We start from the raw sequence: 15,809 nt of genomic DNA, 5'->3' as shown, positions 1-15,809 counted from the left end.
ATCAACATCAGTGCACTATTTCTTACCAAAGATCGGTTTGGAACCCAGACAACTAAAGAAAGCCATCAGCGAGAGAGCCATGGCAGCCGAGACGAGCTCAAGATGGCTATGGTTGACCAGAGGCCAGAGCTGGAACCCTTCTCCGGGCGGAAGTTAATCCTAAGACCCGTTTCCACCGCAGGAACTTTGGGGTAATTTTACGGGGCCGGGGCCGTTGGTGCGTGTCTCCACCGCAGGAACCACCCCTGAAGGACAGAGTTCTGGAACTTTTACAGGGGCTAAATAAGTCCCTGCCTCGGAGTAGGTACTCAGAACGGCCCCTAAAAACTCCTGGCTGGGGCTTGGGGATTACTTGGTGCTGATTGGATATACTCAAGGCAGGATGTGATGTCAACAGAAAGCGACAAAATAGCCGGCATTTTTAAAACTCAGCAGATGTCTTCTCTCGTTTATAGCTTTCACCGCCATGTAAACAAAGAGACACGCCAGAAACCCAGCAACCACCTCAGCTCCTTCCATGTTGATTATCGTCTTTCTTATGTCTGCTTTCTTCTTCTTATTCTGCTTCTTCTTCTTTGTTGTTGTTCTTCTTTGTTTCTTTGCTGCATGAATGGTTGCGCAACGATTACGTCACATCCAGAGCCCGGTAACTTTACAGGAACCTCCCTCCTGCTCCGCCCTCTCAGTGGAGACACGGCGGTTGAGAGGGCCGAGCAAGAGGACGTTCCTGTAAAGTTCCTGCCCCCAAATAGTACCAGGAACTTCTTCAGTGGAAACGGGCCTCTAGTCTTCAATGCCCCATGCAGCCGAGGTGCAAGAGGTATGCAGTCAGGTTCAGACCTGGCTCAGGGAGGACGCCCCTGCCTTGCATAGTCCCGGGTCCAGCTGCAGGGAGTGGAAGGGAGACGTCCCTAACCGCTGCCCAACTATCCTAAGATGCTCTGGGTTTAAAGGGCCGAAACATCAAGGAGGGATGGCCCCCAGCTGACGACCCTGCAGCCGGTACCCATGAATGCTCCAACCATCCTGCCACCGACGAATAACATCCAGAGGAGAAACATGCAACACCTTATCAAACGTAGCTCTAGATTCTGCTTATAACAAAGCATTCTTGATGTTTATTTCACCTTCAGTTTATAGAGTTAATGTAACATCTTTGATCATCATGGTTAGCCATAGCTGTCAATACACTGTGCTGACCACCCTCTCGTCTCTCCACCCTTTCGTCCAAATACAGTCACTTTTAGCTCGGACCTGGAAGTTGTAATTCCACTGCTTGGCCGCTACGTAAAATTGGCTTCAAAGCCAGTGCTGAATCTGGGGGCTTGTTCAAAACGAGAGTCCACAAACCAGCAGGTGATGTCATGCTGGCTACGCCCATTATTTTATCCAGTCATAAACATGGAACTTGTGTGTAAATTTAGTGCAGCGCCACAACCACTGTGACACGAGTGGAAATAACAACGGCACAACAAATGAAAGTCAAAATAATTAACTGTATTGCAAAACAAATGAAAAAAAAAATCTCATTTTTGAATTACACAAAGACTTTAAGACAGAAGTCTCTCCATAACCAGTGTTCATCTTTCTGTTAACACCAGTTCACTGCTGGCCGTGTTAACCACCATTCAGTATATTACACACAGAAATGAACACTTGAGGCAAACAGTTCAGGCAGTTTATGAGTGCAACAATTATCAAAGTCATTCCACATAAGGCAAGGTGTCGTATGTTTTTAAAGCAAAGCGGCTGTGTAACAGTTATGTACAGTTCATTATCAAAATATTGCTTCATCTGTCAAATAAAAATATTCTCAGTTGACTCGCTGATTGAGCTCCATGAAAAATCTGGAGACTGTCCAGTGAAATGATGAAGGGTGAGAGAAACTGTTGGAAATGTTGGGAGGAAATAGCCGGCAGGTAAACGCTGTCTCATTGGTCGTCGTCAGAGTCCTGGGTACTGCCCAGGTGACTCTCCTGCACCTCCAGCTCCTCAGCACTCACCATGGCAGGACTGATGGCGGCGTATCTCGTCCCGTGGAACTGGCGCAAGTGTATCTGTGCAAAGGAAAAAAACAAACAAGAATTTATATGCACGATCTTGTTTACACATACATTGTGTTTATAGTAATGTTAAGATGTTCTGGTATCAGGTATTTCCACTAGTCAGCGCTGTTCAGGCAGCTCGTAGGTCTTGTGGTTAAACAAAAGAAAGGGAGGGGGGATTTAGCAGGTGCCATGGCTGACTGATGTGTGTTTGGATTTCCGGACTTAAGTTATGAGGAAAACCCAGAGCATGTTAGACTCTTTCGTTCCTTCTCACACACCAACGCTGCTTACAGTACAGTTTCTCTGTATTGGCTGTTCTTCCTGTCCAGCCGGTGTTACTTCCTGTTTACTGGTTAACATTCTTTCTCAAACAAAGCATGGGTGTTGTGGTTAATAAATGAAATCCATCACAATGACAACCAGATAACAGCTACTGTAACTTGGAAAACAGCGATGTGGCACTTAATTTTATGAGTTTCTTGTTTATCAAACAACAAGCGAGACGAGAAATGGCACAACACATCAGATCTGTCTCTAGCCCCCTCTCCTCTTTACTGTCTGTCCTGTTGCACCATCAAAAGCAGGTGACACTGCACCACGGTAGGGCTGCAACGATTAGTCGACTAATCGATGACTAATCAACTATTAAAATAATCTGACTATTTTAGTAGTCGACTAATCGGTTTGAGTCTTTTTTCATAGAAAAGTACTATAAAAGTACCCCAAAATACTCTTATTGCAGCTTGTTAAGTTCAAATATTGGCAGCTTTACACACTCTCCCACGACGGTGAACTAAAACCCTTTGGCGTGAGTATGAAACAAGACATTAGATGACATAATTTTGGGGTTTGGGTGAGACAGGCCGACATTTTTCAACATTTTAACACATTTTTCGAGAAAATGATTAGTCGACTAATCAAAGAAATAATCGACAGATTAGTCGACAATGAAAATAATCGTTAGTTGCAGCCCTGCACCACAGGAAGGTCAGATATGTTGCTGAGGTCCACCATTTGAAATGCAGTTATGGGATGTTTTCGAGGTGCACGGTCCACCAGCATCAGCCGCTCGCACCTCAGCTCCCAGCACCAACACTGCACCGGGCAGCACTGTGATTCATTTTATTTTTTGTTTCTCTAACAGGACTTTTATCTTGTTGCTGCAGGAAGATGTTCTTCATATCTGGGCTGACAGTTGCGTGCTTCCCAGCGCCCGAGCCTGTTAGAGGTCTGTGCTCGTGGATGATGCAAACCTTCAAAATATCCATAATTGCATTTGAAACCATGGACCTCGGCAATATGTCCACATATTTTTCCCACATTTTCATGGACAAATTTTCAAAACTTTCTCAAGTCTCTCAAGGACCCATAAAAAAATTTCCATTACCATTCACGGTGTGTAACATGACCACTGCTCCATCTCAGAAATGCAGCATTATCTAAAAGTAGAGGTGGGGCGTGACATAGAAAATGGAAAGTTTGGAATTCATGACCCAAAAGTGGGATTTATATGTTCAGAGACTATGAACTTGACATGCACCTCCCCAGAAATGTGATATTAAATCACACTGTCACACCATTTCCAGCTGGCTGGTGTACAAGGAGGGAGAGACGGAATGCAGGATAAAATTAAGAAATGTACATGAATGTAAACTTTCAAGGACTTCACTAAATCCATGACGTTCCCAGGTATTCCATGACCGTGGGAACTCTGCATGTCTGTCCATCCTGCCGTGTGCTGGGGCCAGGGGACAGCTAAGAAAAGAGCGAGTGACAGAAACAGTTGGTGTGTTGTGCTTTGTCTGTGGTGGGATTTTGTGTCATCCACTGTGCTGATCGCAGCCTTTTACTGCACACACCTATGTTATTATTATGAAAAGAGACAATACTAAACTCTGGCGGAGGAAACTAAAGAATAAAATAAAGATCCCTCAATATTCAACTATAAAACATGATTATTTGTTACCAGCTGGCCGCCATATTGGTTTGTTTTTTCTTATAAACAACTCACATTATGTTACCCACCAACTGGAGCGTTTGTTGTGCTGGTGCAGTGCAGTGCATTCTGGTAGTTGTAGGTTTTATGCCACAGTCCTTTTTCTCTGATCATGCAGCGCCAATTTCAAAGTATTTGTGTCTTTCTACTGCACAGACAGCCCAGTTTTGTGAAAATAACTGTTCACCTGGAGGATCAATATGTGTCCCTCAGCAGCTGATGAAGCAGCACCATCGCCATTCCCTAGTCAGTGATAAACCACAGCGTACCTGTATGTAAAGGTTGACCTCAGCACTCCTGCACAGGTATGGGAAGTTTCCACCTGTTTTCAGATGAGCTCGTCTGGCGTTTGGATACAGTTTATACATCTCCTCCTTTGCCTCCAGCGACAGAGCGCTCTGATCAAACACCTAAACACCATCACAGAGAAAACACGTCTTTCAGCTTACTGTAGCAGAAACCTACATGAACAGACGCTGTGATGGAGAGACATGGTTTAACACTTACATCTATAATCGTCACAGCAACATCTTTGATTTTGTGCGGCTCCACGTAAGAGTTCTGACAGTTGAGTGTTAGCCGCGATGCTAACTCACTTTGGTTCAGACTCTCCAACTGCAGCACACACAACACATGGAGGGCAGAGGTTAACAGTCAAACACAAAGACATTACATATCTATACTCAAAGGAACAAAGTGGTGACACCTTGGGCAGTAAACTGAGTGAGATGAGCAGATGGATAAAACGCATGTCTGCTGTTTAAGGGTGCTTCTCATTTGTCCATAATGTCTCCTGATCCACAGGATCAAGATCAGGACTGACACGTTCACGCTTTTTGATTAATAGGTACGAGCTATAAATCCAGATGCTCCTGAAATGACAGCTGTCAGAAACACCCCACTGAGCTCAGTTAAAATACCGAGCACACAGCGCAGTGAGAGTGACCTGCACTCAGTCTGAGTTAATGATCTGACAGCAGATCATCACTTTGTGTTTACTGCAGCAACATTTTACAGTTTAATCACACCTGTTAAAGCTGGGGTAGGCAGTTTCATTTTGATGTCACCGGGCAAAAATCCCATAATAAACTCGGAGCATATTATAATTCAAGTTGTCTGAGAGAACATTTGACTTGTACACCTCCTCTTGGCTCTGCTTTCAGGCTTTAGAAAATCAAACCCATGACAGGAGACTTTTCAGAGAGAGGGTGTTCATATTAGCCGATCTACAAATGCAGATGTTCCTGCACGTCACTTCGGATGGTGAAAGGCTGATTCGATGGTGGATAATCCTGCAGAGAAAGTTGCTATTCCAGCACTGACAACAACTGTCTGCACTGTAAAGCCTAAAAAAAGAAGAAAGACTTAACAAAAAAAAGTCAAAAAGAGTCTGACAATGAACTAAATTCATGTCAATATCAGCAAAGCATCTTAGATATGAAGAGAAGATGTTCTGCTAATGCTAAAGACTCAGTGCTGCAGATTCGCATTCACCAATCTCTAGCTAACTTTAGCTAAAGCCTCAGATCACAGTGTGTACTGCGCCTCACTCCCCGTCGCTACAGACCACCTCACCAGGAGGAGAGCAGGCAGCAGCTCCGGAGACAGACTCCAAGTCAGCAGCCGCAGCAACCCGAATCCAGCCAACTAAAACCCCAGCTCCTGGGGACTGGACAGCCCCAACAAACTTTCTGTTGCTGCCATTACACAGGTTAGACTCAGCGCTATCGCTGGCCCCTAGCCTGCTGAGACATCTGGTGCTGGAGGGTTTCTGCTGGCTGAATTAAAGCCACAACAGCTGCTGACTGAATGTGCACTGTAAGTTGTATAAAGACTGTAAAAATAGATTTATTTGAAATAAACGTTAAATGGTGATGATGGTCAGTAATCATTCAGAAATACTCATAAGCAGGTTAGGTTTCATATCACATCATGAGCATAATTCAACCTGGTTAGTTAAGCTGGATAAGTTATATTAAAAGTAATAAAAGATTATAAAACTATTGAAATTATTATAAAATACTGTAATGAAAAGATCAGTCAGTCTCTGCAGTAACATGTATAGTAGGTTATAGAGGGGCGGATGTTCAGCTTGAAACAGCCCTGAGTGTATTTCCTCTGATGAAATGTGATCGTCACTTCTGATAACACATCATCACATCAACGTGTCCACTTACCCTGTCAACCATGAAGTCAATAGCATCTGCCATTTTAGGATCCACAGGTCCTTTAGCAAAGTTCCCCAGAACAATCTTCTTCAACATGAATGCCGGCATCAACCAGAAACTGAGGAGACAAGGACAAGGAGACGAAATATTAATGAGCGTCCACACCGAGAGGAAAGTCTGAGATGGAATCACTGAAATCCACCTGTTTGCTGTCCACGTCTGATTAAAGATGGAGGTATCACTGAATGAATTACACAGTATCAGTGAGTGCACTCTGGGAGACTTGTGTGTGTACTCTGCAAACTTCTGAGCCAGGAATCCTCCCAGGGACGCTCCGAACACATGGACCTGCAGGTTCAAGGGACAGAGGAGCATCATTAGATAGAGAAGAAGACAGAGTGTTTCTCAGCAGTCCTTTTCCTCTACTCTCTATGGGTAGTTTGTATCATCAGTACAGAAACTAAAAAAACCCTCTCAGCAGTTGGTGCATTTCAAAGCACTGTCCACTTAGAGGTGATTAAATTTTAATGCTTGGTGTTGTAATTGTCTTGCCTTTTCTTTTCTGTTGGCTGTGCTGACAGACAGACGGCTAGCTGTGTTCACATGCAAAAAAAGTACTGGCCACTGCCCGACCTCTGATCTCCACTGGTTGCACTGCACACCACCTGGGTCGGATGGGATCCTAGCTTGCAAATACTGCGACATCACCTGCTGTGCTGACACTGCTAACGATGCTAACAGTGCTAACATAGTTAAGAATGCTCAAGGGGGGTGTGCGGCTCAAAATTGAGCTGCTTACTCAGAGAGAACAACGTTTACAACCCGATGCTGTTGGGTCAGGACAGCATTACTAGCAGTAATTGCAAAATAAACGGTGCTGCTAGCTAACTCCCACCAGACCTGAGTGGTGCACAGGGCAGTACGCTAAAGAGCAGCAAAATTAACATATATGTCGGAGCTATTCAAATAGAAATTCAATCTGGTTGGATTTTAAAACCAGGAAATGTTGCTGGGCCAGACATTTTCTATTTCAAACATTTTATTTTAACTTTCGGTAATGACAAATTTGAAACAAAATAATGTAGTAAAAAAAAAAAAGCTTGTTTCATTTTTGCAATAAGATAATATTTATGGTCACATATCTGACCCAGGCACATCACAAAGTGCAGTAACAGAATAAAACCAGAGCCATCAATGGAGACAGTCACGCCTTCCTTTCTCTTTTACAAAGAGATGCTCAGTCAGCTCTGAGACAAAAGAAAAACACAGGCTTACTTTGTCCAACTGCAGGTGATCGAGAAGCTTCCTGAAGCCATCACAGAACTCCATAAGATCCCAGTACACCGGATACTGTAGCTGGAAACCACACAGTCAGGAGACAAGAGAAGCATGCTGGAATTACAACTAGTTTAGTTTTTAAAACCATTTAGCCACTGTCAGTGTTTCAGTAAAATGAGCTGGGGTACAAATTCTCACAGTCGATGACAAAGCTTTTCACTTCTCACTTAACATGAGCACTGGACTGATCGAACATCAGGCAAACAAACTGTCAATACCAGACATTTATATATTTACAGACTCTGTTTGGCTTTTTTGCCCACACAGTGTCTGGTGTCTGTTCCTCCAGTGTGCCAGGGTTTGTCTGGTTTCTATCACAGTAAGCAGAAGACAATCTAAGACACCACCCTGAGAAACTCAATATAAATATTTTTCACTATTTTCTAACATTCTACAGACAAAACTAATATAATATAAATCAAGAAAATAATCAGCTGATTATCCATAATGAAAATAACCATTAGTCAGTCGCAGCTGTAAAGACAGAAAGCTGAAGCTGTGGTGTGTTTTGAGCTCACCGAGATGACTCTGTAGCCCCAGCCTGTCAGAGCCAGCACCTGCTGGAAGAACACCTCAGCTGTGCCACTGACTGGGGGGAGGAAGATGATGGGACACCTGATACTCTTTGGGCCGGCATCATACAGCGACCACACCTTACTGTCATCATCATCGACAATAATCTGATGGAGACAAAGACACAAGGTGAGAAAACGACATCCTGCAGACTAATCATGGCCCTTGAAGAAACACTTCACCCACAGAACAACTTTAAATTCATAAAGAAAACATGTGTCCTTGGTGGACAGCAGAGAACATTCTTGATGACTTAAAGGAGGACCACATTTAACGACAGCAAAACTATATCAAAACATTTGTCTACAAACTCTCACACAACTCGTGCAGATAAATTCAAGTCTCGTTTATCCAGTCGTGTTCTCAGGACTTCCCAAACTCAAAACACTTCAGCTTAAACAGTCTCCTGCACGGATGAGTAGCGTGCCTGGGCAAGCACGTACGTTTGAACTCAGTGGAATGCACAAGCACAGTTCAAACCATAGGGTTGTGATAGTATCTAGATACTGGATGCCAAGGTGGCGCCTAGTCAGTCCAGTGGAGCTGCTCACCTGGCACACACCAAAAAGGTTTACTAGCCTCCGGGTTTACTTCCGCAGCATGCCGCCCACTGAATGTGCACAGTAGTGTTTCTCCTCCACCCTCTGGCCCCACCTACATGTTCCCGCTCAGCTCGGAGACTTTACATTGTGATGACTTCACCGTCTTTAAAATAGCTTTTGTCAGCTTGAGTAACGTTTTTGAAATATAAAGCCTCTACAGATCAAATTTCATAACAGAAAGAGTCAGAATTGACCTTGTTTGCAGTTTGACGTGTCCTGTCAACAGTTTTCCAGACGTCTCTTTTATAATGTTGGTCTATGGGGGAAATGCATTTTGCTTTTGCAAGGGGCCTGGGGTCTTATTTAAAAACATTGCATACACACAAAAGGAGGCCTGAAAGAGGCGTACACCACTCCCCACGCAAAAGTTGTGATCTATGAAAACAATTGATGACTGGATGGGAGGTTTACGAACATTTCAGAGACAGGAAATTGGCGATGCAGAAAGTGAGGTGGAAGCCTGATGTAAAAACTGTAAAATATTTTTAGCCACACGCCGTTTTACGTACATTTTTACTATGGATCCTACACATTGTTTTATAAATGGGGTTAGGGTTAGACCCCTGGATAAAACTCATGTGCCCATGCACACAACTTGTATGCAAGTATTTTAATTTTTTTAGTGAAAATGCATGTGTTTGGGAAACAATGAGCACAAGACTGGATAAATGAGACTTGGATTAACCTGCACAAGTTGTGAATGAGTTTCTTGACAGATGTTTCAGTGTAGTTTTGCTGTTGTTAAAGGCTATCTAAGTCTTCCTAAGCTTGAAAAGTTTTTGTCACATACAGCGAACATCTCCTCACGATCCGCTAGCTACATGTCCTCTGAAAATGCTGTGAAAAAGTCCGGTCTCTGTCGGCAGCCCAGGCTCCGCACATGGCAACAAAAACATTGTGGTCCAGGCTGCACCAACCAGCCAGCGTGAGACCAGCGAAAGCAAGCACACACACATGAACATGCTGTATGTGACAAAAACTTTTCAAGCTTAGGAAGACTTAGAGAGCCTTTAAATGTGGACCCCATTTACTCCAATTCATCAAGATTTTTCCCCATTTTGCATCCTCAATTCGTCATGGAGGCAGGATAGAAAAACAGGTTTCTTCACAAATTCAAGGTAACGCAGGGTGACTAACTTACTCAGTTTAGTTTCTTTCACACTAATTTTCAAACAGGCTGCTGGGAGATAAATATGGAACCATTTTACTACTTACTTAGTACAATGGTCCCTTTTTTTTTTTGCAATGATTCATTTTCTCATCTTACTTATCCCTGTAATTTTTTCTCTTCTCTTGTCACTCTTCATATTATATGTTATACAACTTTGACATCACAGGTCATCCTGAGCCAGCCGGGGTGGGGAGGGGAGGGAAGGGTTGGACAATAGGTTAATTTTTCCCTCTGAAGTTTCAATAACTGCAAAATTTGTAAAATATATGGACATACAGTACAGGCCAAAAGTTTGGACACACCTTCTCATTCAATGCGTTTTCTTTATTTTCATGACTATTTACATTGTAGATTCTCACTGAAGGCATCAAAACTATGAATGAACACATGTGGAGTTATGTACTTAACAAAAAAAGGTGAAATAACTGAAAACATGTTTTATATTCTAGTTTCTTCAAAATAGCCACCCTTTGCTCTGATTACTGCTTTGCACACTCTTGGCATTCTCTCCATGAGCTTCAAGAGGTAGTCACCTGAAATGGTTTTCCAACAGTCTTGAAGGAGTTCCCAGAGGTGTTTAGCACTTGTTGGCCCCTTTGCCTTCACTCTGCGGTCCAGCTCACCCCAAACCATCTCCATTGGGTTCAGGTCCAGTGACTGTGGAGGCCAGGTCATCTGCCGCAGCACTCCATCACTCTCCTTCTTGGTCAAATAGCCCTTACACAGCCTGGAGGTGTGTTTGGGGTCATTGTCCTGTTGAAAAATAAATGATCGTCCAACTAAACGCAAACCGGATGGGATGGCATGTCGCTGCAGGATGCTGTGGTAGCCATGCTGGTTCAGTGTGCCTTCAATTTTGAATAAATCCCCAACAGTGTCACCAGCAAAACACCCCCACACCATCACACCTCCTCCTCCATGCTTCACAGTGGGAACCAGGCATGTGGAATCCATCCGTTCACCTTTTCTGCGTCTCACAAAGACACGGCGGTTGGAGCCAAAGATCTCAAATTTGGACTCATCAGACCAAAGCACAGATTTCCACTGGTCTAATGTCCATTCCTTGTGTTTCTTGGTCCAAACAAATCTCTTCTGCTTGTTGCCTCTCCTTAGCAGTGGTTTCCTAGCAGCTATTTGACCATGAAGGCCTGATTCGCGCAGTCTCCTCTTAACAGTTGTTCTAGAGATGGGTCTGCTGCTAGAACTCTGTGTGGCATTCATCTGGTCTCTGATCTGAGCTGCTGTTAACTTGCCATTTCTGAGGCTGGTGACTCGGATGAACTTATCCTCAGAAGCAGAGGTGACTCTTGGTCTTCCTTTCCTGGGTCGGTCCTCATGTGTGCCAGTTTCGTTGTAGCGCTTGATGGTTTTTGCGACTCCACTTGGGGACACATTTAAAGTTTTTGCAATTTTCCGGACTGACTGACCTTCATTTCTTAAAGTAATGATGGCCACTCGTTTTTCTTTAGTTAGCTGATTGGTTCTTGCCATAATATGAATTTTAACAGTTGTCCAATAGGGCTGTCGGCTGTGTATTAACCTGACTTCTGCACAACACAACTGATGGTCCCAACCCCATTGATAAAGCAAGAAATTCCACTAATTAACCCTGATAAGGCACACCTGTGAAGTGGAAACCATTTCAGGTGACTACCTCTTGAAGCTCATCGAGAGAATGCCAAGAGTGTGCAAAGCAGTAATCAGAGCAAAGGGTGGCTATTTGAAGAAACTAGAATATAAAACATGTTTTCAGTTATTTCACCTTTTTTTGTTAAGTACATAACTCCACATGTGTTCATTCATAGTTTTGATGCCTTCAGTGAGAATCTACAATGTAAATAGTCATGAAAATAAAGAAAACGCATTGAATGAGAAGGTGTGTCCAAACTTTTGGCCTGTACTGTATGTATATATGTTTTTAAATAAAAATGTAATGACATAAATTAGGAACCATTTCAAATCAAATCATGTTTGTCACATACGCAATCACACACTGTGCAATGTGTTGTGAAATGCATGTCTGCGTAGCTCCAAAAAGCAACTGCCAAATAGAAAAAATAAAGTAGAATAGAATACTATAAAACAATCTTGTAACAATTATAACAAATACAATCTGTGATGAAGCAGCCAGTGTGAATCATTAGCCCAGAACATACTGTCAACACTGTGCTCACGGTCAGCATGTGATGAATGACTAACTAAACAACGTGTGCTGTGTGTGACTTCAGTGTGACTTCACTCTTCACAGAGTCAGAGGAGGAAATCCTCATTTCAAAGACCTTATTTTAGCTCCTGATAAACTGTGAGCTCTGACCGTCACTGGATCGTCTGCAGAAGCTCTCTGTGGTCTGAAACATCTGCAAACAGCCGGTTCTTCAAAGAGAACACAGACGAGCCTGTGTCTGTTGAGGACGCTCACTGGTGTTGATGTCTGTAAACTGACTCTGAAGGTATTTAATGCCTCAGTATGGTCATGTGAAAGTACTTTATTTTCTAAAATGTGGTGTTAATGTCAATGTCAGGAATAAACTCAAATGTAGCTGTAAAAATAGAGCGAAGTCACAGATGCCACCACATGAGAAATATGAATTAAATATGAAGCTTTCCAAATTATAAATAATCTGATGCTCTTCACTTTGAGTTTTACCCTCAGAGAGGCACTACAGACGAGTAAGAGTCACCAATATGTGGACAGAAAGTCTTTTGTTCCTGCCCTCCTCCCATTTTTCAAAACTTATTTTTCTAACTAACTTGTAAAACACAGTTGTGACAGAGCAAATGACTCATCGGAGCCACGACACGGCAGGCTAGTGGTGACACGCCACTGTGTATTAAAAGGCACGATGCTCTATGTGCTACAAACAAAGCAGAAGTGAAAATGAGCCCTTGCTGATGTGAACAGCAGGTGCAGAGGTCAGTGTGAGGGTCTGAGTGCAGTGAGAGTACACAAACAGGAGTGCAGCAGTCAGCAGTGGAGAGTAACTCAGTGTAAACACTCCTGTTACTGTAGCTGAGCAGCTTAGTCATTAGGCTATTGTGTCTTAATCTCTTTTATTACTTATTTGGGATCAAGCACAGCTGCTCGGTGCAGAGGATTTCTAATTTGCTTGGAAAACCTGGTTTAATTCTTGGGATTAAGATCCTGGTATTTCCTGGGAATTCTCACCTAATCCTGCCCCCTCTTCCCAGGAAAATACCTGCAGGGTCGCGGACCACAGCATGTGTGTAATAGCATAATGATTGTACATATACCAGAAAAAATCAAACATCACGCCTTCACTGAACCTGGTTATCTGCCCTACAGATTCACATACAGTGTACGCACAGTTCACAGTACAGTCAGGGAGTATTATATATCCAACCTTCTATTTTCATTGGTTTATCCGGGGCCGGGTCGTGGGGGCAGCAGGCTGAGCAAAGCACCCCAGACATCCCTCTCCCCAGCAACGCTTTCCAGCTCCTCCTGGACCCCAAGGTGTTCCCAAGCCAGACGTGATATATAATCCCTCCAGTGTGTTCTGGATCTGCCCCGGGGCTTTCCACCAGTCGGACATGTCCGGAAACACCTCTAATGGGAGGTGCCCCGGAGGCATCCTGATCACATCCCTGCCACGTCCTCAGAGCCAGTCTACAACACCAAGGGTCAGCACATCCTGGTCCCTGCCTCTGCCTGCGGCCCGGCACACAATGCACCCGCGCCCCTGGCCCCTCCCCTGCCAACACTTTGCCTTGGGAGACCCTACCAGGGGCTACTGCCCTGGACAACACAGCTCCCATGATCACAGGGACACGCAAACGCCTCTATCACGTTAAGGTGGCAGATCTTGGAGGAGGTATATGTGTATAGGTCTTTTGAAAGAGGATTTCCTCCTCTCACTCTGTGCGTGAAGTGAAGTCACTCACAGCACGTTAATCACTCAGTCATCCATCACATGCTGAACATGAACACAGTATATACAGTACTCAGTATTTTTAAGTTGCTTCCTGGAGCTTGGCACAAAAGCATTTCACTACACTACATGTATGATTGTATATGTGACAAATAAACGTGATTTGAAATGCGTCTACATTTGTTTCCTTTTGCCTGCTTGAAATCCAGCTTGAAAGATACTCAAAGAAATAATCACCGATGACATGAGATATTATCCTGCATCTCTAATGTTATTTTTATAAAAGTTACTGATTTCAGCTTTTCATGCTCGATAGACAAAAACACATTTCCTAAATGGATATAAAAGAAAAACAAGATTTAACTGCTGTGAAAATGAGTGGGCAGGTTTGAAGCTCTGATTGGATTAGTTGGTGTTAGTCAGACCTCCTGGGACAGACACACTCTTTTGTTATCAGGCGGAGATGCAGATGTAATCATGCTGCATGACAACAATCAACCAATAATGTGTTCAACACTAAACACATCGGTTTGATTAATAACACAGCTTTGTTGTCACAGAGAGGTCACTTAAGATGTTCCTTTAAGTCCTAGTTAAGATTTCCTTATAATAAAATTGGTTGCACAAAACAAACTTAAGTCATCTCCTGAAGGTTTCCTCAAAATAAAATTGGTTGCTAATACACCCTCACGTCTTCTCCTTGTGGTTTCCTTAAAATATTCACTTAAGTATTTACAGTTTTCTCCTTGTCTTGGTCTCATACTTAAGGAATCCTTAGCCTGCTGCACAAAAGACCTTAGCAACCAAAGTCAGGTAAAAAAACTTAAGGTACTTCTGACTCTATCTTAACTGCAACATGACCAAGTTTATGGTGATAAATAAAAAAAAAACATAACACCTCGAGAGGAGAACCTAATGGATTTTCATTGCTTCTTCCTACAGTCGTTTTCTGGTATTTGAGGATCAAATTTACTTTTGTGCTTTCTATGATTGTGTTCCTCCAGAAGCTTAATCTTGTCCTCCTCTGACCAATTTGGTTTTCTTGTCTTCTTTTCTTCTTCCATTTTTTCACTATCTAACTATGAGCCACTTTTGTGAGACGACAACAGACGTCACAAGCTTGAGTCCAAGCAAACAAACAATCTCCATGGAAACTTCTGTCGCTGTGAAATGTCTTTGAACACATTAACTGAGTTGATGTTTCTCCTCAGCTAAGAAAGCCTTTAAAGGGATTCTGTACAACTGTGTAAGGAGAAATTAAGCCTCAAGTGTCTAAATGCACTGTCCTGTCTGGTTTTAATTTATTTCTATATTCCCACACGTTAGTAACATGATCATAGTTGGTGTCCTGTGCTCAGCAGAGGGCCCAGAGTTTATGGACCTCCATCACAGACCACACATCATGAGGTACTTACTCTTTTCAGGGGCACTGTGCTTCTGAACCAGTTGTAGTCAGGAGACACTTTAATCTCCTCCATCTGAGGACACAGTCAGACAAACATTGAGGGAAACACACAGACTCCAGCAGCTAAATCACTAATTCAGCTGACACACACCTGACTCTGTCACATTAGCTTCCCTGCTAACTGTCAGTGTTGGTAAAGATAAAACAAACATGGCTGTTAACAGTCGTTACAGTGAGAGCTCAGTAATAACCGAATATAACGTTATTAGCTGTGTCTAAATGTGATTTATGGGTGCTGTTACCGTGCTCGCTGTGGATGTTAGTCACCGTGTCCGAGGAATTTTATCCATATCTAGGTAGCATTTTCTCCGGCTGCCTGACTGGTCATATGACTCCGGTTCAAACACACTTCCGCAAAGCTTCTGCCACCGCCTACCGATAAAACCAGCGTCTGTGTCTGACTGTCCGCCTGGTTATTTGTCTGCCTGTCTGTCTGCAGTCTGCCCACTACACCATCATGTAGCTTAAAGACGCTACAGTGTATTTAGAGGAACTAGCTGTTGCCATTTGTGGCGGTTACACTTCGCACATCCTCTCCCACTGTATGGACTGCGTTTG

The 15,809-nt window shown here is 43.3% G+C and overlaps 1 protein-coding gene across 1 annotated transcript; it reads right to left on the bottom strand.

The window, feature by feature from the left end:
- Positions 1-1,476: 1,476 nt before the first annotated feature.
- spg21 (SPG21 abhydrolase domain containing, maspardin) lies at positions 1,477-15,792 on the bottom strand. Its single transcript, XM_033628074.2, has 9 exons — positions 15,494-15,792; positions 15,202-15,264; positions 8,069-8,230; positions 7,488-7,568; positions 6,415-6,560; positions 6,222-6,330; positions 4,552-4,659; positions 4,314-4,454; positions 1,477-2,057 (listed from the first exon to the last, which is right to left on the bottom strand). The coding sequence occupies exons 2-9, from the start codon at positions 15,262-15,264 to the stop codon at positions 1,932-1,934; spliced, it is 936 nt and encodes a 311-aa protein (XP_033483965.1). The 5' UTR covers positions 15,494-15,792; the 3' UTR covers positions 1,477-1,931.
- Between the last annotated feature and the right edge of the window lie 17 nt (positions 15,793-15,809).

This window comes from Epinephelus lanceolatus, chromosome 2 (genome assembly GCF_041903045.1).
Source record: "Epinephelus lanceolatus isolate andai-2023 chromosome 2, ASM4190304v1, whole genome shotgun sequence".
Classification (NCBI taxonomy): domain Eukaryota; kingdom Metazoa; phylum Chordata; class Actinopteri; order Perciformes; family Serranidae; genus Epinephelus; species Epinephelus lanceolatus.
The sequence above is the reverse complement of the archived record's forward strand: the minus strand, read 5'-3'. Positions and strand labels throughout refer to the sequence as shown.

Coding starts and splice junctions, on each gene's coding strand:
- spg21 (XM_033628074.2), bottom strand. CDS start 15,264: ATGGAGGAGATTAAAGTGTCTCCTGACTACAACTGGTTCAGAAGCACA. Junction 4,455..4,551: donor TTGCTGTGACGATTATAGAT/GTAAGTGTTAAA, acceptor GATGGTGTTTAG/GTGTTTGATCAGAGCGCTCT. Junction 2,058..4,313: donor AGGTCAACCTTTACATACAG/GTACGCTGTGGT, acceptor TCCTTTGCACAG/ATACACTTGCGCCAGTTCCA.